This window comes from Hylobates moloch, unplaced genomic scaffold, assembly GCF_009828535.3.
Source record: "Hylobates moloch isolate HMO894 unplaced genomic scaffold, HMol_V3 SCAFFOLD_5, whole genome shotgun sequence".
In the NCBI taxonomy this organism is placed as follows: domain Eukaryota; kingdom Metazoa; phylum Chordata; class Mammalia; order Primates; family Hylobatidae; genus Hylobates; species Hylobates moloch.
In genome coordinates, this window is record NW_026652280.1 from 7,430,172 (window position 1) to 7,457,337 (window position 27,166).

A 27,166-nucleotide genomic window follows, 5' to 3' on the forward strand; every position below is an offset into this window, starting at 1 on the left:
TTCAAAGCACTTGACATGATAGAAGATAGAAAATAACATATTTCTCTTCTTCAATTACTCTTTAGATGTCAGCATAAGAATGATGAAAACATTTTCAGTTTTTATGAGGTGGTTTAAAAGCACATGTCTGCATATAATTTGGTTCTTTTTTCTAAAATCTTTAGGTATTACTCTGTTGGTTTTAAGACTTTTTTTTCCTGACCCCTGCTTCTTGTTTCAAGCCTTTCATTATGGTTCTATACTTTCCATTCCTGGGCATCATAATACACTGAGAATCTACCTATCAGTAATTTGCTTTAAGTTGGTTTAATTTCCACTTTTCTTATTTTTTTCAAGATAAGAAACACCCTCATTTCCCTTGAGTCTTAGAACCAGTAGTCCACTAGTAAAGTCTTTTCATTGCTCCATCATTCTCCCACATGTTTACTGCTGTGCAGCAGAAATAGAAACAGGGAAGGACTGTTTTATGCTGAGCAATTACCACCTCTTCCTCCAACCACACCAAATGCAGTCAACAGGCCTTCTAAGCATGCAGGAGGAATTTTCTTTTCTTTTCTCTTTCTTTCTATCTGTATTTTTCCTTCCTTCCTTCTGCTCTTTCTTTCAGATAATAGTAAACAGCAATTGTTAACTGAAATTTCACACCTATGTGGCAGAAAATTCACCGATAGACAGACAGAAAATGGATAATATTGATGCCAGGTTTAGAATTGCAGACCTGACGTTCTTATTTATTTATTTGGAAGAGTTATCCTATTTCCCTAAGTGTTTTCTTTTTCTTTTTTGTGTCTGCATTATTACAATTAGTAAAAGAATTCCACATTTATTAGCTGGTTAAAAAGAGGAAGTGAAGTAACGTGTGTGTTCTAGTCAGCATGGAGTGGGGTGGGCTGCAATTTAGCAACTCATAATGAAAAAAAAACTTGTGTTTTCCTCATGCTACATGCACAGGACAGGTAATTAGGGGTCCTATCCCCTACCTCTTCAGCCTGGGACCCAGGCCAACGGAGCACCTGCCATTCCTAACATTGCCAGTGGGTGTGGTAGGAAGAATGGCTCAACTGGGGGGTGTTTGTCACCAGCCCGGAGCCACAGAAGCAGGAAGCACTTCCCTCAAGGCTCACCTGAAGCCATCCTGCTCCACGTAACCACCAGGATGCCCCACAGTGCAAATACCTTGCGCTCAGAGGGAACTTGTTCAGGGACTAGAATTACTGATTTTCTCTGTAAGATATTTGTCTAAAGTGCTGAGCTCATAGTAGGTGTTTGCTGAATTTTAGATAACATGATTATTACTTTGCTACAAGGTCATGAATGAGTCACATTATTTTGCTTAGGGTCCAGTTTCTGTAGAGAGAGGGAATTTTCAAGTTGTTACTGTTTAATTTCAGATTTGAACATAAAGTACATTTTAAAAATGCTTATGATAAATTAAATGGAAAAAGTAGATTACTGTATATAAAATTCTATAATTCATAAATTAAGACTGTGTTAGGTTGGTGCAAAAGTAATTGCTGTTTTGCCATTATTTTCAATGGCAACAACTCAACCTAATATTTATACTTTTTCCGCTTCCCTGACACACGCACACATGCATGCACATGCACGCACACCCACACACACATAGTCAAACACATATTCACAGTGAATTTCTTTCATTTTCATCAATAGGAAATTCTCCCTCCCCCTCAAAAACTGTCTAGTTTCTTTAAACTGAATACCTTAACAACCACGACAGATTTTTGAACACATATTGAAAGTAGGTGCATGCACTCTGAGTTCTCTGACCACCAGCAGGCTTTCCAGCCGAGGACACCTTTATAGTAAAGCCCTCTCCCTATTTTAAACACGGCATTGTGCCTTCAGTTATTTGCTTTTCTCTCTCTCTCTCTCTCTCTGTGTGTGTGTGTGTGTGTGTGTGTGTGTGTGTGTGTGTATATCTTTTCTTTTCTTTTTTTTAAGACAGAATCTCGCTCTGTCACCCAGGCTGGAGTGCAATGGCATGATCTCGGCTCACTGCAACCTCCGCCTCCTAGGTTCAAGTGATTCTCCTGCCTCAGCCTCCCAAGTAGCTGGGATTACAGGCATGTGCCATCACGCTGGCTAATTTTTGTATTTTTAATAGAGACAGGTTTTCACCATGTTGGCTAGGCTGGTCTGGAACTCCTGACCTCAAGTGTTCCACCCACCAAGGCCTCCCAAAGTGCTGGGATTACAGGCATGAGCCACCGCACATGGCCGCTAATTTTTTTTCTTTTTAATCAGTATCAACAAGGGGCAAATGAGTAGGGGTTGCAGTGATAAGAGATGAACTTTTATACATTTAAATTTTTTTTCTTTAACTTTTTTATTGAAGACTTTGCCTGAAATTTGGCTAAGGGTATTTAGAGATCGTATATAACTTTTGTCACTGAATTTTTAATTTTTTTTCCTTTGCAGGCATTCCATTTTTTTTTTTACTTTGTGTTATTTAAGCTGAGTTTATGTCAATCTTCTCATTTAATATACTCAGGTTATTGGGAACAATTATTTAATATGAACCACTTTAAAGATGTTTAATTGACAAATATAGGATATAATATGGTGTTATGATACATGTATATGTTGTGGAATGATTACATTAGGCTAATTAACATAATGTATACCATTTTAAAATAGTAATTCTAAACTCCAGAACTTAATTCCAATACTCGAAATTTGAAAGGAAAGGGAACAATGTCTCTGGTTAGAATAACTTCAAAAATCATCACCAAAAAACGCTTTTTTCATATACTTTATTATTTTTGTTTTGCAGAAATTTAAAAGGCTGGCTAAAGAAAATGTTTATTTTTCTTAAAAATTTTTCTTGTCACTTTCTTGCAAACATCCTCTAGGTAAATCAGGCATAATAGATTTCAAATTTTATAATATATTTCAATTTGACTGCTTTAATCAGAGTCAAACCAAAACAAAAAAAGGGTAATGAAAAGAGCAAATAATAATAATCTTATAATTTTCAATTCGTTAAACATTCTTCGTCATTTTGCACTCTAAGGATTATGAAAAATAAATTATAGACGAGATTATGTGATTAGTTATTAATTCTTTCCCTGCAGGATTGAGAACCAAAGGATGCTACACTAGTTCTTCATTATGGAAATATGCACTTCATGTAATATAATCAGATTGCACCCAGGCATGGCAATGAAGGCTAGGCATAAGCTGAAAAATGAACCTGACAGTTGTCTTCAAATCTCGTTTTAGCCAAATGTTTCGAATTTCTCCCAGTTCAGACCTTTGATCAGAGTTTATAACATCAATCAGAGTTAATAGTCTGATGATTTTTGTCACTCTGTAATGTTTTCAGCTTTCGAGGCATGAATTATGGACTTTAACCCTGTCCTCTTTTCATCGCTCCATGGTCTCCCCAATTCGATGACCAGGATTAGGAAATTCCCTGCAGTTAGATTGTGTATCAACCAAATGATGAATTAGCTCTTTTACCGAAATTATCTAAACATAAGGATTTGTCTGAGCTTTCCAATCACTAAAATTATATTTTCTACTCATTTATTTAAAGTAAGGTTTTGTTGAGTAATCTAACCAAAAATATGCACACATGTTTGTAATATATATGTACATGTATAATCTGTTTTGATATCTATCTATCTGTCTATCTATCTATCTATCTATCTATCTATCTATCTATCTATCTACTAATTGTTAGTCTCTGTAGTAACCTTTGTCTGTTGGGATGTTTACTATTTTTCCTGAGCTGTATTTCTTATTTTCCGTTTATGCCTACAAAAAGAAGTTTATGGCTCCTTCCCTCATCGACATGGTGGACAAAGCCCCTGAAGGACCGGGGCAGATTCCCACTCTACACGTGCACTTGTCGTATTTCCCAAAGTCCTCTTTGGAGTTGCTGGGCCCTGAGGTCCAGCTCAGTGTTTTGTTCGTGAACACGTAAATGAGAGTAGTGAAGCCCAGGAGAGACAAGCACCGGGACTGTTTCTCCCCTCTGGCCTCCTGTTGTGAGGCCTCCTCTTCTGCTCCTGTGGAATCCATTCTGTAAAATCCAATGTTTTCTCCTCAGCACCATTTTGCACAAAATTCACCTATGCACATATATCAGACAATAATTTTATGTCATTTAAAAAAATATTTCCAAAGTAAGGCATCCATATGGTGGAAAATTTAAAAATACAGAGACACATAGGATTAAATAATAGTAATAACAATCTCTTGCCTAACACTTTCCTAATTCCAGCAGTAACTTCTCCTGAAACAATTTTCGCAATGTTTCCCTTTCTCCTACTGTTTCCTAAAGTCAAAATCAAACGATGATATGCCTACTTACAAATATGTCAACTTTATTCAATGTCTATTTTCTGCTTAAAAGATGGGGATTTAGTTCACTATCGCTAGCCTTCTTTATTTCTTTTTTCTCCAGTAATTAAAAAGGAAATATATTATTTAAAATTATATTATTAATTCGCTAAGTACCTGGAAATGATGTACTTCTTTTTCCTAATTTCAGTGGGCATCTCAACATCTTTTGTGAAAAAGGAGAACGTGGATGTCGCTGGCTTTCACTTCACATTTGGTGAGTTCCACTTTTATTTCTCTGTTACCAAGATTGTCAGCTTTTGTATTACAGAAAGGGTTGTTTTGAATGACATGTTTAAGAAAAGAGTTTGTTGATTTTTATGTATTTTGAAAAAATATAAATATTAGATATTTGTATGATAAGCTGATTTAAATCTATTTCTTCTATTTAAAAAAAAGTATTTTAGCCGGGCTCGGTGGCTTATGCTTGTAATCCTAGCATTTTGGGAGGTCAAGGCAGGTGGATCACCTGAGGTCCGGAGTTCGAGATCAGCCTGATCAACATGACTAAACCCTGTCTCTACTAAAAGATACAAAATTAACTGGGCTTGGTGGCGCATGCCTGTAATCCCAGCTACTTGGGAGGCTGAGGTAGAATTGCTTGAACCCAGGAGGCAGAGGTTGCAGTGAGCCGAGATCATGCCAGCCTGGGCAAAAAGAGTGAAAGTCTGTCTCAAAAAAAAAAAAAAAAAGTATCTTGCTCTGTTGGACATTTTAATAAACAGTGAAATTCAGAAAGCACTGACAAAACAGGTTAGATAAGTGAGAAAGAAAAGGCTAAGAGAACATAGGAACTGGGTAACACAGTCACATACACAAAGAAACAACCAGTAGTTAACTTTTTGATAGGAAAGGTCAACACAACTGTACAATCTCAAAATCACAGAAGAACAAGCTGGCCTTCTAAGTTTAAAGCTTCAGATGAGCATTCACATTCCCTAAGGTGAGTCAAGAAGGTAAGGACAATGTATTTCTTTAATGAAATATGAAGCCATGTTGATTAATATTAACCTAAATGATAAATATGTGTTTATATGTATAATGGTGTTCATATAATTTCATGTAATGTATGCATCTGAATAATCTCAGCATGGTTACAGTATTAATGCTGGGTACTTTTTGACTTATTTCTCTGAAACAGATCCCTCACCTGCGTATACACACAGAGACCCACACATCAATCCAGCTCCATGCAGACGTATAGACTTCAGTCATGGGGTGTGTTCAAGGAGAGCAAGGATGGTAGATCTTCCATTTCTGAAGACTTAGTGACACTTTGAGTCTACCCAATTCTGTTATTTTTTAGTCAATTCTATTTCAAACAAGATTTAGATCTCTCAGAAATACAAAAGCCAACAAAGGGAAGCACAGGATTAAAATGTGTCCAGTCTTCTGGCTATACACCAGAATCTCCCAGACCAATTTAGAGAATGTGAAACTCTATAAACCAAAACATACACTAATAAGATAAAGGTATCTTCAATCTGGTAGGGTAACTAAAAAACAATTTTCTCTTCATTTCATAGATGTGTATAGATGTGTATATATATAAACATTTTACCCATTAGACATGTCTGAAAGTGAGTATGAAGATACATGGTAGAAACACCTAAAATTTCTACTTAATAAGCAGCAGAATCAATTTATCAATGTTTAAATAGAGGACTCTCAAAAAGTCAAGATGCTATACTAGATGTGTTGAAAAGCAGCAAAACAAAATGTCACAGTACTTGTTTGCAATGAAAGTACAGTTTATGGGTGTGAAAGACATGTATATGTGTTACTCTTACACTGTGCCCTGCATCACCCATCGGCATACAGGACACAGTATAAGCACCATAGCAGAGCTGCAAACAACATGAGGTACCTCTTAAGAATATCGTCATATATCATTTTAGGGGAATATTTAATGCATAAAAATAAATCATGGAATAGGTTAGTATTAGTCTATCATTTAAAAGCTATTTTGTGCAGAACATCTCAAATAACATTTTGAATTAAACCAAAACTTGATTTAATACTTAATATTCACTGAAATCTCCCTAAAAGCACATAGAGGATTTACAAAATTAAAAGAAAGAAAAAGAAAATTTCTCTTTCAAATAAGGCCATGTGTTATTTTATGTTATGTTATTTTATGTTATTTTATGTTATGTTATTTTCCACGATACAAACTTTTTATTTTAGTATTTTTGAAAGGTAGCTAAAATATTTCTAGTTGCTTAGGATTCAATGTCTAGGAAATTTAATATGAATATCATTTCACTAATGAAAGTGCTTTTCTTTCCCTCACACCCGTAGCCCATCTTCTCCATAAACTCTGTACAACAATATCAGCTCTGAATCTGAGCTATCTCTCCACCCTTTGACTTATTAGCACTGATTGCTATCAGCTGTTTCTGGGCCTTCCTGCATTTTGATTCATTGAGGTTTTTCCTTACCTCCCTGTATGGTTCAAGTTTGCTCAAGGGAAATGATGGTGCAATGTAATCTATTCCTCAGCTGTATCAGAAATTTCACAAATGTTTAGGCTTATTGGACAGGTTGCAATCCTGAGGGGAAATCCATATACTTTCTTGTAAAGTACAATGAGATAGCAGTTCCATGATTTATCAAACATACATTCAGAAAACCTGCCAAGGGATGAACTTTGTTTCTCATTTTCCTTATTTTAAAGTCAAATTTTAACTTCCTAACATTTCTGGCAGTGAGTAAGAAAAGCCCAAGTTTCATATAAAGAAGAAGAATATGTTGATATTACAACCAGGAGAACATTTGCTTTTGTATATGTGTATAGGCTTTCTATGTCTACCAGTTTTTAGCAGATCCAAATATAAATCTCACCATGCCCTCTGCTATTGCTATTAGGAACCGCAATACCTTTGACCCAGGAGCCAGAGGGTTTTCATTTTTTTCACAAAAACACGTAAAATCTTCAACCCTAGGTAAGCATTTGCCCAGTAATGTGCAGATGAACTGAAACTCCATCCATGACAACTACAGAGTAACCCCTGATAGAATAAACTTATACAGGATGATAAAATCCCCTAGCTGCCAATTAAAAACGCCTTTACAAAGCCATTTCTCCTGTTTTCTCAGTAATGCTTCATTTGTCTTGCCCAAATTGGGTTTTAGAAAGGTGAAAAAAAAGTATAACATTTTAACACAAACATGATTTCTTTTATTTTTCAAACAATTGTATAGAATATAGCACATTTAACTTGAGAAAGTAGCTACAAAACACCAGATGCTAATGAAAAAGAACAGCTGTATAATCATACTGTTGGATACTGGCTTCCATGTTTATTATATGATCACTAGACTGTTTTCCGATGTGAGTTTAACATAGTATATTTAATCACATTTTTCCTCCTGTATGTCTGCAGTAAACCTTCAGAATATTTTTCAGGTATTAATATTCCCACAAGAATAGAAAAAAACAGATCTTTGCTACTCACTGTGCGGCCTATAGACCAGCAGCAGCAGCATCAGCTGCAAACTTGTTAGAAATGTTGCTGGCCACGGTGGCTCACGCCTGTAATCCCAGCACTTCGGGAGGCCAAAGCAGGCAGATCAGCTGAGGTCAGGACCTCCAGACCAGCCCGGCTAACGTGGTGAAACCCCGTCCCTACTAAAAATACAAAAATTAGCCAAGCATGGTGGTGCACACCTATAATCCCAGCTACTAGGAAGGCTGAGGCAGGAGAATCTCTTGAATCCAGGAGGCAGAGGCTGCAGTGAGCTGAGACTGTGTCATTGCCCTCCAGTCTGGGTGACAGAGCGAGACTCCGTTAAAAAAATAAAAAATAAAAAAATAAAAAGAAAGAAAGGAAGGAAGGAAAGAGAGAAAGAAAGAAAAAGAGAAAGAAAAAGAAAGAAAGAAAGAAAAAAGAAAGAAAGAAAAAGGCAGACATGTAAAATTTCAGGCTCCACCCAGCATCTGTAATAGGATTTCCCAATAATTCATGTGCTTATTACAGTTTGGATCCCCTTCCTCAATTTCACTACCTTTTATGGTATGTGAAACTGGTGTTAATACATATCTCCACAGCCTGGGTGCGTTTATGCGCAGGAAGCTAGGACAGAGCGTGCAGAGGGTGCCCATGGAAAACAGATGCTGTGTGCACAAGGTCAGAAATACAATTCAGCCATTGCTGACTTGTGGCTTTGCTCAAATGACCAGGCTGCACAGGCATCATTTTCAGATCAATAATCATTTCTTAAATATGTTTGGTCCTGGACTCTGATCTCTGTGCAAGGGATAACCATATTTCTCTTAAAAACTTACGATCAGTATAAAATGGCTTTTATAGTGGATTACATCAGAAGAATGGATGCTGAGCAATAACCAGGTATTCTTGGTTTGGGCAATGAGCAACTCTATGAAACACTGGCCTTATAGTAGCTCAGTTTAAAAACAAAATAGTCCTGTGAATCTTTCGTTAATATTCCCTTTGGATGTTCTATTTTCAAAGAATAGTCTCCAGGCCAAGAATTAATATCAAGTATAAAATAACTAGTTAGTGCTAGCAAATAGTTTTGGAAACAACAAGAAGGTCCTATTCAGATCTAGGCAATATTTGAGTTACATTTCTTCTGACTTGGATTAACAGTCACATCTGTAATCTGGTTTGTGGCTGCAGCACAGTCAGAATACATTCTGATGGCAGATCCCTAAGGCAATGGAAGGCGGCTTAGTGGCACACACTGAGGAGATGGTGACAACGAGTCCTCTCAACTCTCTGCTGACTCCAGATCAACAACTCCAGACACCGATACCACACTCAGATCTCTAAGCTTCTTCAAAAACAGAGCCTCTCAGATGGTTCTTTCCTAAACCTCCAGCTTTTCACTCCTTTGATTCATCATACCCTATGACCTGCTGCTTCTTGAGGATGTAGGCGTGTCTTCTAGTAACAGCGAACAGAACAATTGTCTCAATGTTGAAGGACAATTTGAAAAGAACACATTTTGGAAAGCCGAAATGGTTATATATGTGCTTAAAGTTCGCTTCCGACTGTTGGACTTAAAACTTTACTAAATGATCAAAAATACAACATACCTTTATATTTTATTTCTACGAGAGAACACCTGAGAGGGAAATACACATTGATATATCACCTCACATAAATTTTTTCAGATACAAAAGCACAAGTTTTTTCCTTAAATCGTGCATTTTCTTTTTTCTGAAATTCACTTCTGGATAAAAATATATTATTTATGTATATTATGTGTATCAAAATATTCCAAATATAAAAAGCCTTAAAATCATACCTGTAGCTCATTCTAAAACTAAAGCTATACAATTACATTAAAAGAAAAAAATAAATTAAAATTAGAAATTGCTTTAGCTACATGTTACTGATTTTCTACTATCTCCTGGATCCATAGAATTTTTTTAATTTTAAATTTAAAAAATAGATTTAGGGGGTACATGTGCCATTTTCTTACATGGGTACCCAAATAGTGTACATTGTACCCACTAAGTAATTTCTTATCCTTAACCATCCTCCTACCCTCCTGCCCTTCTAAGCTTCCAACATCTGTTATTCCGCTCTCTTTGTTCATGTGTGCACATTCTTTACCTCCCACTCGTAACTGGAAACATGCAGTATTTGACTTTCTGAGTTATTTCACTTAAGATAAAGGCCTCCAGTTCCATCCATGTTGCTGCAAAAGACATGATTTCATTCTTTTCATTCTTTGTATGGCTGAGTAGTATTCCAACTTTGTGTGTGTGTGTGTGTGTGTGTGTGTGTGTGTGTGTGTATGTGTGTGACATTTTCTTTATCTAATCATCCGTTAATGTACACTTAGATTTATTCCATATTTTTGCTATTGTGAATAGTACTGCAATAAACCTACCAGTGTCGGTATCCTTTCTGATAGAATGATTTTCTTCCTTTGAGTAGATAGTGGTGGAATTGACGGATCCGACAGTAAATCTATAACGCATGCTGAAGATGCATTTCAGAGATAGGTTATATCCAAAGAACTCAAATTTAAGTTCTATGAGAGACACATATTTAGAACAAATGAGAGGAAGGGTACTTGAATTATCCCAGCCTCTCCCCTTCCCACATTTTTCCCTAATATTAGAATATTTTCCTCTTCAGCTCTGTGTGAACACCTGTCTTTACCACAGGATGGTTGCGGGTGTTAAATCGTGTTATATCCTAGACAAAGGACATGGTGCAATATCTGACACACCACAGGTGTTCAATAAATGGCTGTCATTGTTATGGTCTGTGGGAATGTCCTACTATTAATATTCTAGTAGTAATAGCAACAATTATTAACATGGAAAAGGGAGAGAAAAAGGAATCCCTGAGATAACTAGAAAAACTTTGGCTTTTAAATCTTAGACATTTTCTGAAAAATTTTCTAAGCATATTTACAAGCTAAAATTCCAACACTTGACTTAAATATCTTCTTATGTGAAACAACTAATTAATCAATGAATAAACAATCTGCTTCTCTGTCAATTTGCTATCTTTTATGGTTATGAACTTTCTTCTAAAATAATCTCTAGTCTAAATTAAACCTAACCTGTCTATTATATAAGAATGCTTATAGCTTTTTTCAATAATTTAGTCCAATAAGTCACATAGATTAAACGTGTCTCTACATATATATAATTTAAACATTTACATTGCCACATAGAAAGTGGTTTTCTTTTTTCCCCAATGTCGATGATGATAGTTCATGTGTGCTTGCATTTATATTAGTCAAAAGAAATGCTTACAGTATTGAGGAAAGGTGCTGAGTAGAGTTGCTATTTAAAGATTTATAGATGTGTGGGAGGTATTGCTATAAATTAGCATCCCCAAATTGGTCTAATTATGTCTGTGTCTCACATGTCTTTCAAATATCTAGTGTTCTTTGCTATCTATGCTTACACTCAAATCAGTTCTCCCTATAGTGGAATGATGGATGGCAGCTTATTTTGACAGTAAGACACTATCAAATGGATGAAATACTGGAATAAAATAACTATCTGAAAGTAAGAATGCATTATTTCCACTCTGTTAAACTCACAAAAATGGTAACAAAACATGGTAAACTGTGGTGGATTTGAAAAAGCTTCCTGGCAAATGCCAGTACCTATCTCCAGCATGGTACAAAAGTGTTGAAGTATGACATTTACTTCACAGTGAGTATCGCTTAGGAGGATGAGAGATTTTGGAAGTATTGTGTATTTTCTACTATTTTGCAGGCTAGGTTAACCAGGAAGCATTTGGCTCAGAGGTACTTTTAATCACATCCTTACACCCATACTAAATATTTTGTCTCACCTAGCAGTGTGCAATGACTTTCTGCACATCCATTCCAGTTGAACTGATCGTGAATTTCATCTCCAGTGCTTAGAGATGATGCCTTGGCAGTTCTGTTCTAAGTGGGGAGAATAGCGGTGAGAGGGCCTGTGGGAAAATAAGGCCTTCAAAACCCCCTACCTGGAAAGACCTCCGTTTGTTAAGGTGGAATCAGACACTGCTGAAATCTTCAAAGGGAAGAGGGTTCGGAGTGAAGTCTGGAGGAATAAGAAATACAGATGCTCTAATGAACAGCACTGGCTAACTTTTTATTATTATTATTATTAGACTATCAGAAAAGACATATCATGCATGTCAAAGGACAAAGTATTTTTTAACCATATTTAAAAAAAAATCAGGCTATAGAGTGTAGATTTAAATATTGATTTTTTTTAGACCGGCATGAACTATACGGGCCATTTGTCTGGGCAAACGTTGTGCCGACGATAATAACCGATGATAACCTCACCGCAGCATCTATCATCTTGGCAGAGTTGTTTGTTAGATCAGTGAAGATCCGGAAAATCAGGCGGCGTGCTGCTTGGTTTTACCAGGAGTAAAGGTACTGAAGGATACCAGGAAGACTGGTCATTATTGTTCTTCTTGTGGTTGCTATTATTATATTATTATTGTTATTATTGCAGAGGTCAGCGCTGCTTTTGGGGTGAAAGAAGACCATCAGCAAACCTCAGCCTTGCCGCCAGGACTCCCCCGTCTTCCGTCGGAGTCCGCCGGTCCGCAGCCTGCGGCAGGGAGGCCCGGGCACCCGCAGGTGGCGCCCCACGTCCGTGTTTGCGCCCTCAGCCGCGCTCCAGGCGCAGCTGGGAAACCCAGCGCGTCTCCCCGGGTCGTTTGAGCGAGCGCGGACACCGCAATTTAATAAATAAGCGCGAGCGCCAGCCGCTCCACCAGTCCGAGGTCCAGAGGAGCAGACACACAGACCCGGGCCGGAGGCCCCTCTTCTAGCCCTGCGGGAACCGGACAGTTCCCCAGCTGGGGACTCTGGAACCACAGCTCCTAAATCATCAAATTCTCAAGCTTTTTTTCCTCTCTTCGTCCCAGCCATCCCAGTCTTCTTCTTCTTCTTTTAAACTTATTGTTTTTTTCGCCCCTTTCATTATGAAAGTGGTCACGCCATTCAAGATTAAGACTTGGGGGGAATTGGGGAAAGAAAAGAAAGAATCTAAAAGAAGAGAAGCGACCGGTGCTTTTAAGGGTGTCTAATTTTCAAAAGAGACTTCTGGGAGTATTTTGCTCTGGGCGTTTGGGTGAGCAGGACCGGGGCGTTGGAGGGTGCGGCGGGCTTGGGAGCAGGGAAGGTTCGGAGTCCTAGGGCGGCGGCAGCGCTCGGCTATGCCTTCTGGAGACTGGCGGGGCTGCGGGGCCGAGGGGACCCGCGAGGGAGCCGCGCTGCGGGCGCGCTGAGCGCGGGAGCCCGAGGGGCCCCAGGCAGCGGTGCGGGCGCGAAGCCCAGGGGTTGGAGGCACCTGGGCGCACAGCGCCGAGCGCTGTGCCGGGCGAGACGCGGGGTTCCCGGTCCCGGGCGCGGCGCCTAAGCGGGCGCGCGGGGCGTGGTGCACCCCTGAAGCGGCGCGGGCTGGCGCGGGAAAGCCGCAGGGCGGGGCGGCGCGGTTATTGGCCACGCGCTGGGAGCAGGGTCGCGCTCCGTGTCTCCTCCCGGCAGCTCCCGCTCGCCTCATTTTCTCTAAGCAGAGCAACTTCGCGGACAGCGGAGCTCGCCCAGCATGGATGTTCCAGGTAACCACTCCCGACCTGCCCTCCCCTCCGCATGCAAGCGCCTTCTGCGTGGATTTTAACCAAGACTCTCCCTGGTCCAGATCGAGAGGTGGGGGAGGTGGAGAGAGAGAAGGGAAATCGTGTAGGATCGGGGCTGCGGACAGCGGATATTTATCAAGAGCCAACTTCTCCGTTCTTAGAAAGAATATTGGAAGAGTTAATGGGAGGCTGTGGGCGGCGAGGGGGCGGCTTCTCTGCGTGTCTCTGGGCTGGTATTGAAATGGCCTGTCTGCTTTCCTGGGAGGAGCGGGGACCGGGCAAAAGTGCAGACGGGCGCGTAAGTTCGCAGAAACCTGCAGGGGCTGTCTCCTAGCTGGGAAAGAGAGAATCCCCGTGGTCTGGAAACCAGAGCTGGAGAATAAGCCAAGCCTGGGATTCCGTCGTTGGAATCGGTCCTTCGCCCGAGAGAGGAATCCCAGGGGTTTCACCAAGGGGGCTCGCTAGTGGCTGCAGGGACCTTGGAAGTGGGCGTTTGGTTTCACTGCCCGTGTGTGTGTGTGTGTGTGTGTGGTGTCATTTCCCCTCTATTAATCTTATTCGCCCTAAGGAGATTACTGGGGTTTGTTCTTTGGGTGGAAAATAGATAAAATCTGTACCAAAGGGACTTAAATGGACTTTAAAAACATCTCGAGGATTGAAAAATAGAGGATAGCAGGGAAACAAGGGAAAGGAAAAGGGTTCCTTGGTGCAGCTCCAAGGAAATGCCGTGAGATGAAGGCGAGAAGGCAAGCATTCGTAGGTTTTTCTTTGCCTGCGTCTTAGCCCCCTCCGCGCTGGTGAATGGGCGGGGTGGCGGTGACGCCTTCTGAGGGTCTCGGGGCCCGTCTTAGCGACGAGGACCTGCAGAAGCGCAGCCCCCTCCCTCGTCGCAGCCCCGCGCACCGCTCGGGAGCCGTCAGGGATGCGCTGCCCGCTGCGCCCAGGCGTTTCTCCGGACCTGTTGTGCCAGATCGGAGAGCGGGTTGGCTGTGCACGGGACCAAGGGGGTGGCCTTCGGGGAGAGCCCCTGAGTGGCCTTCGGGGAGAGCCCCCGAGCCGCAGGCACCTGCTCCCAGTCCCCCTTCTTCCTGGTGGCTCCACCTCCCGGTGTAAGGCTTTGGGTTCTGTGCCCTGACAGGTTCACGGGCGCCTTTCTTCTGAGAACGACCCTGGCCTTGAACGTCAGAGCGGGGGACGAAGGCCCGCGGAGGCTGCTGCGGGCCCCGCGCGTTCCTTCGCGCCCTTCCGCGCCGCTCGCGCCCCCGCCGGCCTCCGCCCCCGCGCGCCACCTCCTACCAGCCCCGATGCAGGCGCCCGGCCGGGGGCCACTCGGGCTGCGGCTGATGATGCCCGGGCGCCGGGGGGCGCTGCGCGAGCCGGGCGGCTGCGGATCCTGCCTGGGGGTGGCGCTGGCCCTGCTGCTGCTGCTACTGCCCGCCTGCTGCCCCGTGCGGGCGCAGAACGACACGGAGCCCATCGTGCTGGAGGGCAAGTGCCTGGTGGTGTGCGACTCCAGCCCGTCGGCGGACGGCGCCGTCACCTCCTCCCTGGGCATCTCCGTGCGCTCCGGCAGCGCCAAGGTGGCCTTCTCCGCCACGCGGAGCACCAACCACGAGCCGTCCGAGATGAGCAACCGCACCATGACCATCTATTTCGACCAGGTCAGCCGCCGGCCTGCCCACCCCGCCCCCAGCCCGGGGAGAGGGGCGGGGACCTGCGCGCGCGGGCTGGGGTTCAGGCTTCTTGGACGTGGAGTTTCCAGGCTCTGTCCTCCCCCTCTGCCCTGCTACTCTCTTTCCTCCCGTTTCATAGAACGCACTCCTACTCTCCCTTTTCCACATTTTGGCTTTTTAAAAACTTTTAAATGATCAGCTAACTTGGCACTTGGATGACTGAGAGTCCTTTAAGGCTGTCGAAGCTTTCTAAGAGTTCCGTAAACCTAAAGATTTGAAATATGTTTCCCAAAAGGAAGCATTGCACGTTTTACTTTTCACGGCGGTGTGGTTGATGGTCTTCAGTCACCCAGGTGGCCACCTGAAGGATTGAGTGCATTTAAAACTCTCCACGCTCAAGAAAGGCGTCTTCCCAAGTCTCTGCCAGCATTTGGAAAATACATTCCTACTGCTTATTTTGAGAAATGGATTGGGGAAGGGATGTTTATCTTAAAAAAAAAAAAAAGTGAGGAAGAGCAGGGATGGGTATATAAATACAAAACAAAATATTGTGATTATATAAGTAAAATATATAGTAAATGAAATATATACCATAAGCAAATGCAATATATACAATCTATACATGAACAGTGTGTTGGTACAAATTTTTTAAAAGTGCAGTGACTTACGTCCCCTTAAGCCACTTAACATATGCCATTTGGTTCAATGCAGAAGGTTCAGAGATATGATCGGGCCTTTCTAAACCCTTCTTTGGGTTATTGGTGCTCAGGGTTAAAGGCTATGACCTTCTTTTTGTGTCCCGCTCGCCTGGTTTCTGTTGTTTTTCAGAAAAAAATTAAAAACATTATAGAGGTTTCCAAGCTTTAGCTAATTAGCTAATTACCTAATCATTTTACCAAAGTGTTTCCCTCAGAATGGGGCGCCTGGCAGTCACTGATAACCTACCAGGGCTTACTGTACGTGTTTAATTGACTTTCCTTTGGTCTGTTAGGCAACTCTTAAACTTAATAACCATAAACCTACAGACACACACTCTTGACTCTATTTAAGCCAGCGTATTTATTTCTTAATTATTGGTAAGCATCAAGTATTTGAGGTTTTTTTTTTTGGCTGGGGGAGGCATGTGTCTCTTTCTTTAATTCATTTTTATTTACAAAACACAAAGTTATTTATTCTGATTATGTCCAGATGAGACAACAATGGAATAGGCATTTGGGAACTAATATTCTATTCGTAAGGTTTCCTTTACGTGCAGTTATTGTTATATTATTATTATTCACTTACCGATGTCTTGCAAAGTTTTCATAGCATTTTTATGTCCACCTTTGCATTTGTGTAACAAGAAAGCTCTGTGATGTAGGGCAGGATAAGTAGTAGCAGGATTCTAGTTTTATACATGAGCAAACTATGGCAGAGTGCGTTTAATGTTTCTCTGGCTCCCCAGTTAATGAGGAGCTGAGGTCTGCTTTTCAGGGTCTGGTTGGGTGTTCTTTCATCTACAGCAGGGCTAAATTCTACCTGAATTTATCAGTTTCCAGAATGTAAAATTGAGGTGAAGGAGTTGAGGTGAAAGGCAGAAGCAGCTCCGGAGGCTTAAATGGAGAATGCTTTATTCTTTTCTAAAGCTTTGTAAGGAAGACAGCGAGCATAGCCTTGTGAGACTGAGAATAGGCATCCCGGGGTGCTTGTCTTAACAATGGAGCCCAGAGTGTCTGTCTCAGTCCTGCCCTTGAGTGGAGCTGAAGTGGTGCTCACAGCTGGGTTGAAGAAGCTGAAACAGGCATATTTCACAAGTCATTCTGGAGATCGTCATTGGCAGCATTTCACATTGCGTTGGGAATTGCATGTTATTCATCTATAATGAGCGTGTAAGAAATAACAGCAAAGGTATTCTGGTTGAAGTTTGTATTCCCATTAGGTAACAAGATCTTAAGCCCAGGATTTTGATGTTGTTGCTGGCTGTTTATTTTAGAAGGCAGGCCATCCTATTATTATAAAGCAGTTGTGCATTTATGGATGAGGAGGATGGAGACAGCATCCAGACAAAATGGCCAGAGTCTGTGTTGAATATCTGAAAGAAACTGGGTCGTCACGGGGGTCCTGCCACTCTTGAAATTCTGCTTATGAAACACTCACCCCTGCCCTTTTATCTGAGGAAAGCCATCTGCAGGGTCATGCGCTATTCCAGGTGGCTAATTTTGTCATTGTTTTGCATGTTGTAGAGTTCTCATTAGCTTAAGCTAAGGATGTCCAAGCTGCCGATTCTCTATTTATTCAAGCTCATTTACAGGGCACCATGGCTCAGGCAAGGGAGCAGCACATTGCTCAGGGAAAATTAAGGAAAAGCAGGAGTAGCAAATGTTTTTCTACAAAGGTATTTCATTCAATACCCATCATCGACCACCTACTGTGTGCATCCAGAGTGTGCCAGGCACTGGGAAACACTGGAGATCCAAACCTCACAGAGCCCGTTGTCTCTGGGAGCACATGAAGTTAGGTCCCAAGCTTGAACTTACAGAAGTGATCTCCTTTAATTGGCCTCTTGCTCCATAGCTGCTTCTCTACCCACTCAGAATGGAACTTTTTTTTTTTTTTTTTTTTTTTTGTCAAACAAGGCATCATGTTGATGTCCCCATAATCCCACAGACCTCCCTGGACTCCATTTAGGATTTGTTTAACAAGCTTACCATCTTCGGTTCCTTTCTCTCTGCCCTGCCCCCCTAACTTACAAAATTCACAGCCAGTTTTTGAATGCATAATTAAAATATGCTTTAGAAATCTTGATTAGTTACAATTTATTAAAATACCTTTGAGATTACGTCCTGCTATAGGATCTTTTAACTTCAGCACTGCCTCCTTCCTGGGGAAGCCAGAATGCTGAGGATGCTGAATTTGTGTTCCCAGCCGCTGATGAAGGAGGCAGTGTTGCTGGTTATACAAGGATGATGAAAACGTACACCGAGGAGGGGCTTGCTATTGTGTGCTGTGTTCCCTCTTCTTTTTCAGGTATTAGTAAATATTGGCAACCACTTTGATCTTGCTTCCAGTATATTTGTAGCACCGAGAAAAGGTATTTATAGCTTCAGCTTCCACGTGGTCAAAGTATATAACAGACAAACCATCCAGGTGGGTAGATTTGAAACTGGATCCTTTCAGGTTTGGGTTAATAGTTCCCCATTGCTAAAGGCCCCTTCACCTGGTCTCTGAGGCTGAGGGAAACAGGGTACTGGGCTGTCCAGGGGTGATGTGGCTCTGAACTAGCTGGAAGTGCTCACTGTCAGGCCCCCCTGATGTGTATTCTAAGGGAAGGATGGGGGTGGGAGTGGGGATATTGGCAGAGGAGAGAACAGTGTGTGGGAGTTGGGTCCTTTATGGTCTGCTGAGCTCTACTCTCTGCATTTTAGGTCAGTTTAATGCAGAATGGCTACCCAGTGATCTCGGCCTTTGCAGGAGACCAGGATGTCACCAGAGAAGCTGCTAGCAATGGCGTGCTGCTGCTCATGGAAAGGGAAGACAAAGTGCATCTCAAACTTGAGAGAGGCAACCTCATGGGGGGCTGGAAATACTCCACATTCTCGGGTTTCTTGGTGTTTCCTCTATAAACACAGAGCCCCCTAGATGGTGGGGGAATGGAATCTGGACCCCGGAATCCGCCCTTTAAAACACCCTTAACTTGCTGGAATTGGACACCTTGTTTCCAACCTCCATCAGACTGTTGCAGTAGAAGAATGATTTCCTTTGAAACCTCCAGTACTTTTGTTTTTGTTTTTTGGAATACTGACAATTCCTCGGGAACCTGGCCTCTAATTAGTTTTAGATGACAAGGTCTTAAGGAGAAATGAAATTATCGATTTGAGCAATTTGTACCTGTGATTGTAAAGTCAATATCGGATTTTATTGTTGGGACCATGGACCTCTTTTGTTTGTATGTTGTGTTGTTGTCCCAATGGAAGGAGAGCTCCTGACTCCAGGATGGGCTGCAGGTTGCAGTCAGGGCTTGAAGCAGGAGCCCAGCAAAGAACCACCTGCTGGACAGTCCTTGACATGTGTTCTGTGTGTGTCTGTATAGCCTTAAGAAAAAGAATGGCTTCACTTTCATTCTGTATTCTTCCCCCCACCATGTGGATGGGAGGACTTGGGAGGGGGATGGGGACATTGTGAACCTGTCAAGAAGTGCTTTATCCAGAGAAGCAAATTTTGCACGATTGGACTGCAACTTTTGTTTTGTATTGTTTGTGTTTTTTCTTGAAAAGCTTTACTTTTCTTTCCACACTCAGCTCTCCCTCCTCAACCCCACTTTTATTTTTCTTGCTGCGGTTGGGGAGAGAAAATATATGTTGAATTCCTGGATAAGACCAAACAAAACAAAACATTAAAATACATGTATATTTTGTTTTAGACGAGACCAAACTAAACAAAAAGTATCTGTTTATCAAAATAAAAATAACACAATGGACAATTCTGCTTATTCTCTCAAAGAGATTCTAAGATGCACCTTTAGAACTATTAATAGCAACTTGCATTTTTTTTTTTTAATTTATACGTCAGAATCCTTTAAGAACCTGGTGTTCCTGAGTGGTCCTGAATCGTATACGTTGGGAATGGAAGCTGTAATGACCAAGTCCCCTAAACATACTGTTTCTTTGCCACGTGTGCTGTGACTTCTCAGCGGGTGATTTAATTTATTTGGATCCACCTCTGAGTGAGCGCACAGTGATCAGGTGCTTCAAAGCCAACAGACCAGCTCCTCTTCCTCCGGATCCTCTTTTGATCTGCCCAGGAAAGGGATGCATTGACACTCTCCTGCATGCACCTGGCGAGAAGCCACCTGGAAGTCACTGTGGTTAAAGATATTGGTGGAGGCACCCCAGGAGCACTGTTACAAATCCTTCTTGTTTTGGCATCTCGTACAACAACATTATTAAGACACAGCTGAGAGTTGATGGGTGTGTAATTCATATGCCAAGGAAATGTCACTAATCCCAAAGCAATCAAAGAGGAGACCTCAAACCAGATGTTAATTTGTTCTTTGTGTAACAATGTAACCAAAATATTGATGATGAAAGTCATAATTTAAGATTCAGAATAAATGGGTTTGATGTCTGGCTTGCTCTTATCCTCCACTTCGTCTCCCAACTCACAAAATGTGTGGAAGTAAAGGCCGACTGTCAAGGACCTGGGGAAGATAAATCTATACAGTGCCTCTGTAAAAAATGTACTCTCAAACACACACGTACCGGTATGTGCAGACCTGGCTGTGGGTCTGGATGGATATTGTACACTTAGATATTTTTCAGTTTATACATATGTATTTTTTGAAAAGGAAGATCTTTGGGGAGATATGTGAAAAAGACAGCTTAGGAAGGTTTTAGGGATAGGCAGTCTGCTTTTATCACATGTCATCTTTGATGTGGTGCAAGTTCCAATCCAGTATTTTCATCAGTGAACACTGATATAAAAGAAACTAGCATTTTAAGAGCATAAGTTGTTTCCAAAAATGTGTGTGTGAGGATGGAGAGGAATTAGATTCCATTTTTGAAGAAGAAATTCTGTGGGGATTATATAAATGACAAAATGTATAGTTTGACTAAGGGTCTAAGTTTTACTGTCCTCAGATGAAGAGCATAATGGGATGCAGAATTTTATTTGAATTAAAATGCTGGTGCATTTTGTGAGGGAAAAAAAATCAATAAAAGAGCATTGGGGTACCTTGGCTCTGTGATTAGGAGACATACTTCTAAATAAGAACATTGTTTATTAAGGCTGATAACGTAACGAGAAGGATGCTGGAATATGGTTTATTGCTCTTGGTTATTTTAGTACTTTTTCCCTCATTTCCTTAAACTTATGTTCAATTTCAAACAAACAGGAAACCTCGTCAGAGGACAATATAATATGCCACAGATTGAAGCATATACGAGTACTTGTTACTTTTGTCACTTCATCATATATAACACATGTATGTTTGTATTTACACCTTTATTACATACAGGTTGTTATGGGGCTATCCTGTCTAATAAATAAGCTGTTAAGTAGACCTATTTAAACAAGAGTATATTTCAGGGGTTTATTTTGTGTTAGAAAAAACATGATATCCTGATTATTCTACTTTAGTTGTTCTTCTTCTTCTTCTTCTTCCTCTTCTTCTTCCTCCTCCTCCTCCTCCTCTTCTTCTTCTTCTTCTTCTTCTTCTTCTTCTTCTTCTTCTTCTCTTCTTTTCTTCCTCTTCTTCTTTCTTCTTCTTCTCCTCCTCTTTTTTTTTCTCTTTTCTTTCTCCTCTTCTTCTTCTTCTTTTTTTTTTCACTTGTGATGGATTCCAATATCTGCCTCAGGAAGGAGCCATGCTGCTAGTGTCTCTAAAGTGGTTTCTCATCCCCTGCAGCATCTGCCAAGGTTCTCTTTGGCTGAGGATCTATGAGGCATCTGAAGCTCCTGTATTTTGCCTACAAAAATATATAGGTCAGATCAAAATGTAAAATATGTACTTTTTTAATTGGAAAAAAAGGAGAGGCCTCTGTAACATCTGAAAGGCCATCTGAGCCCTGTCTCGAGCTTGGGTTTTCTCATCTGGGTGAGGGCAGTAGCCCCGCAAGGTCCCCCACCTTACAGGACAGCTGTGAGGACCGCACAGAAGTGCTTGGAAAGCTGGAAGGCACCAGGATAACATGGGATGTGTCCTTGGCAGGGAGGGTGTTTCTGCAAAAGCATATTTTTAACATGCAATTTATGAAGAAATTTAATATGACTGACGGACAATTTTATGAAAGTAAATATCCATATTTCTCAATAGACTGTTAAAACTGTAGCACTGGGTTAGAATTTTGTCTCATTTGATTGTAGGGATGATGATAATATCAAAATCTATATGTTGTAATATTAACTCAATTCTCAATTATGTTCTTTGGCTGTCCCGTGTGGTTCAAGTTCAGCTCTCTGCTTCCGTGTGGAATGCCAACATTTTATAAACATATACAACTGTAACATTTTTAACACAAATAAAAAATGAAGTAGTAATGTTATGGCATTATAACAGTAAATTGCCTTGGCTGATAAATATTAGCCCTACTAAACTGTAAATGCTTTTAAAACAACAGAATTTTTCAAGTTAAAATATATTCTAATTTAAGTCGCAACCTTGATGAGTCAACTCTAGGTCCTGAGAAACTGTGTTTACTATCTGTAATTTCTGAGCTTTCATTGCATCCTAATAATTTTGATTTATGTGTTCATGTATATGTGAAATTATCTACAGTTTTAAAGTGTGTGCTCATGATAGCTGCTCAGAGTAAAGGTGACAAAAACTTATTGAATATTAGTATAAAAACTCACAGAATCCTGTAGAGACTACATAGATTCATAGATTTATCTGTTTAAAAATATTTTAAAGCTAAATCTAATTATATTAAGCATCAGAAGAATTAGAAAATATATATAAAGCAAAAAATATTTGTTGAATCTTTAACTTTATTTGTAGTATTTTCTTACCATCAAGAAATTACAGTGGTCACATACTTAGTAACTATCACATAAATACTGTTTGCTTGTAAATACATGAACTTCCCCCTCTGAATTTTTAGCATAGAAATACAAAATAAACTACAGGGGTTGGCCACATACTCCTGGAATCTAGAAATATGTGAAAGGAAAATTTGATAAATTATTTTACGCAAGCAAAACAAAAGCGCTGGTTGCTCCAGAATACTTTATATGTGGCAAAAGGAGCAAAGAATGTTCTGTCAATTTGTAGGACCATAATTTTGCAATCTTTTATAAGGAAAAATGTTGCAATGAGATATAATGTTTGTGTGAATAAAGTAGTGAATGTTTGTTTATATTTCGACAGCGTAAGAAGTATAAGGCACAGATACACATGAATGAAAGGCTCTTTTACATTATATTTAAGATGGGGAACTCATAGAAGTAGCTTACAGTGAATCCTTCTAAAGGCTTTATTGAGTACTCTGTAAAAACACTTGTAAAAATGTGGAAAGATTAACTGTAGAACTACAAAGAGTTTTGCTCTTTTGCCTTGCTTATATGGAGATTTATTTGTCATTGGGATTCTATTTCTAAAGCTGGCACTTTGCTACTAAAATGGGATATTACAAACATATTTTTAAATTTCATATCAAAGCCTGTTAATTCTCATGAGACTCTTAAAATTATTTTCTCTTGACATTTAAACAGCAAGCACACCAAATATACTGAAGTATGTTAAAATACAAATTTTGCTTTGGTTTTATCATTTTATGCTCTTTGTGCTCTGTATGTTTTTTCCTATGATACACTATGAAGAAGTTAGCTGATGATGACCACAATTTTTAGTCAAATGTGTTTGTGTATTTGCCCCGCATTTTGCAGAGAGAACTCACCAAAAGGCATATTTACTGCCTTTGCAGATGGATGGTTACAATTTTTAAAGATATTTTAAACATCTGCTTTGTTACATAGCTATCCATGATGTGATTGGACAGATCCAGTCCCCAAATCCCAGTCCCCAAAAGAAGACATCACATTAAAAATCCTTTATAAGATCCAATGGATGTAAACTTTAAAAAATGGGCATGTATGCAAGTCTGTATATTAGCATTATGCCAAAACATGAATCGTAAGTAAATGATTGCATTCCCATACTCAGTGGGGTAACTTGAAATTTGTAAGGGCAAAAGCCACGTGATTTTGCCTCCTACAGATAATAGGAGTTCTGTTTTATCATCCTAAGTGGGTTTTGCTGTGGATTTCCATCACCAGAATTACTCAAGTGTCTATAGCATCATAAATCATCATCTTCATCAGCTCGCCCACATACACTCACTGTGTAGTGTAAATGAGCTCCTTGACAACTTAATTTGGAAAAGAAATCTTCATTCCCTCTTCTTAATGCCTACAGCAGGACTCCCCAGGGTTAGAATGTTGCTTTGCACTGAGGCTATCCTAACAAAATGGAAGCTACTAATTAATGAGCCACTACTAGTCTTGCAACCTGACTAGTAATGAATGTAACTTTTATCATTGTTCCCCCGCTTTCTTCAGGAATGCTGACTTCTTTTGAATTCATATCAGGTTGCAATAAACACTGAGTTGGAGAAGAATGTTGATAATAATCTGGAATGTGAAACTCCTGAATATTTTGCTGAAGTCTGATCTAAGTTTATTCATTTAAAAATACTCATATTAATCTCTTATGTCTTCAAAGTCCTCTAGGATATAGGGGCATTTTCTTCACTTTATACCAAAAAGAAACATTTCTTGTGATTCTGGGTGCAGTATTATTGTGGAACTGACACAATGAAAATCTTATCATAGGAAAAAGAATATCTAAAAATAGCCAAATTAATTGAGTAAAAATTGGCAAATTTTTCTTACTACTAAAATCCCTCATTTGCAATATTTTTACATGGATCTTAAAGATTCCCTCTAGTCTTAAAAGTATATTATTCTATGTAATATTTATCTTCGAATTGCTAATTTTCTTTTATAATTCTTTCAGAGAGGAGATTATCACTGAAAAACAAATTTAGGACATGAAAGTGTGATACTATCTTCTTTTCTAATTCCCAAGCACCATGTCAGGATGTCATAGCACAGTTTTTGCTCGAAATTGTAAACTCTAAGTGGAAGGAGCAGTTATAGGACTTATAAAAAATGATCTATTCTTTTGGGAACAAAGTGTAGATATTTTCTTTTCATTTCAAAACATTTATGTATAGCAGCCTAAGGGCCCGACAGTGTGCTTAAGGATGGTGACAGAAAATTGAAGATGCCCTCAGTGTGCAAAAAGAGCTTGTAGTCCTTCTTAAAAAATAACATTCAGAATCATCCTGGAGGATACTCAGCTAAACTGATGGTGAGGGGGTGGGCTGGGGTGGGTGGGGTGGAAAAGTAAATGCGTATTTACTGAAGTGAATAGCATAATTTCGTTTTTTTATACATGAGGAGGAGAATGTTATTTTGACATTGACATTGAATACTGAACATCAGTTGATATCCCGACTGAAGGGGCCCCCCATTTTGAATATGGCCACAGGTCTAGCAAACCAATCGCAAACTAGGGCTTGTGAACCTTGGAAGCATTGAAGTGGACAGGGACAGACGCAGAGAATTCCCATCATTTTAAAACATGAAGGGTAAACTATAGTAGCCATTTTTGCAGTTTATTATTTTTTCTTGTCTTCTATCTAGTGAATTACTTCGAAAGACAGAAGGCATGCTAGAATTAGCCAAATCCTTAGAAGATAGTCATGTACCAAGATATAAATGAGGCATGAGTTGAAGGCTATCTTAAACAGAACTGAATAGGGGACCATTTCAACACATTGACTTTTTTTTTTGCAAGATATTAACTTACTGAATAAAGACATAACTTAAGAAGAAACAAAAGATAAATGTGAGACCAAATGGCACTGGAAGAAAGTTTGAATTCTGTATGTTTTATACAGCATTTAAGTATAGCAGCCTAGGGTCCAGACACTTGGGGCCAGACACACACGTGAGCGTGGTGAGTGTGTGTGTGTGTTTGAATATAAACAAACACTTACAGTCAAAATGTACCCACTATGAAAATGCCTCTCGTGTCCCTGAAGCTGTACCGTTCCTGAAACTTGCGTTCGGCAGATGAGGAGATGATGGGCCCAAGGGCCTTTACCCGTTACATACTTCTACTAACTTTTAATCTCAATTATTTGGTCCATGTTTCACATTTTATTTCTTGTGTTCAATCTTAGGAGTTTATTTCACCAGAAGGTAGAAATTACATCTGGTCTCCCTGACAGACAGAGATTGAGAACTGCTGAGAATAATTAGGCCATCTGGTGCTATAAATCCAATGGAAAGTTATGATCAGTGGATCATGGCCTAATCTGCTCTTCATCCATTGCATCTGAATTATCTTGGCACAAAAGAATGACAAGGGGCTGGATTTTTAAAGGAAATTGCCACATCTCCCCACTCATTAGCAGGCAAAAGGCATGCGTGCATCAGACTGTGATAATTAGGGAAGACTTATTCTCCCCTAAGGCCTATTACTTTTTGATACTTATATTTTTTTAAATGTCTCAAAATGTACTGCACCAAATAGTGAATGTCATACAGTTTCTACTTATGATTCTTACCAATTCCTGAGTGTATTCATTAGAAGAAATTTTGTACTAAAAAAAACTTTTCTTTTTATCTTAATGGAGAATTGAAATGAACCTAAATTTGTTTGGTTATATTTTTTCCACAATTGCAGAAACATTTGTTTCAGGAAAAAAAACTCCCCAATAGATGGTGCTGGTGCTGTGATTTAAACCACTGCATCATTAGTATGCAAAAAAGCTCCAGAGAGAGGCCTCCGGGAATTCCCTTACATCAAGTTATAGAAAGACAAGAATGTGGCTTTATTTTTGCTAAATGCAAATTGACATAATTGTATAATTTGAAAACTTCAGAAATATTTCTTGATGTTTTGAGGTCAAGAAATTACTCCTTGTTTCATTGTTCATATCTCAAATATCTTTGAAACATAAATGCAAACACAATTGAATGCTGCAAAAGATGAGCTGAGAGGCCTTCCAAGTTTCTTCCTGCATACTGCTTCAAGGGTCTATTAGTGAAGCTATAATGTGAAGGTTATAGTACAAAGTATAATAGATTCTTGCTTCATATTGATGAGAAAAAAAATTGCAGATGCAAGAAGCATTTTGGCAGAATGATGCTGCCACTGATGTTGACAATGAGCACTTAATATAGCTAGGCACGATACTGAGTGCTGAACAATTATCTTCCCATTTAATCATTATGACAACCATACAAGGTATATTGTTACCATTTTATAGATGATGAATATAATGCTCAAAAAGATTAAATGATATGGTCAAAGTCTCAAAGTAAATAAATTACAAAGGTGGGATTCAAATCCCGAACTTTCTAACTTCAGAATCTATTCTTTGAACTATTATTTGAACATGTGTTATATTACATGTCCAGTATAAAAGATACAGTGTGAAAAAACAATTTTGTCCAGAAATCTATATATTCTCATTATTCATAAATGTT

The 27,166-nt window shown here is 39.9% G+C and overlaps 1 protein-coding gene across 5 annotated transcripts; it reads left to right on the forward strand.

Moving 5' to 3' along the window:
- The first annotated feature begins 12,860 nt into the window (after nucleotides 1–12,860).
- Nucleotides 12,861–21,310, forward strand: CBLN2 (cerebellin 2 precursor). 5 transcript variants are annotated; one of them, XR_009213436.1, is made up of 5 exons: nucleotides 12,861–12,949; nucleotides 13,395–13,439; nucleotides 14,596–15,118; nucleotides 18,137–18,256; nucleotides 18,535–18,676. XR_009213436.1 is itself a non-coding variant. In XM_058438268.1 (3 exons), the coding sequence occupies exons 1-3, from the start codon at nucleotides 14,762–14,764 to the stop codon at nucleotides 18,730–18,732; spliced, it is 675 nt and encodes a 224-aa protein (XP_058294251.1). In that variant the 5' UTR covers nucleotides 14,665–14,761; the 3' UTR covers nucleotides 18,733–21,310. The 5 variants fall into 5 exon arrangements, 1 of the variants encoding a protein (XP_058294251.1); XR_004248069.2 differs by having other exon boundaries at nucleotides 12,883–12,949; nucleotides 13,392–13,439; XR_009213437.1 differs by lacking the exon at nucleotides 12,861–12,949 and having other exon boundaries at nucleotides 13,362–13,439.
- The last annotated feature ends 5,856 nt before the right edge of the window (nucleotides 21,311–27,166 follow it).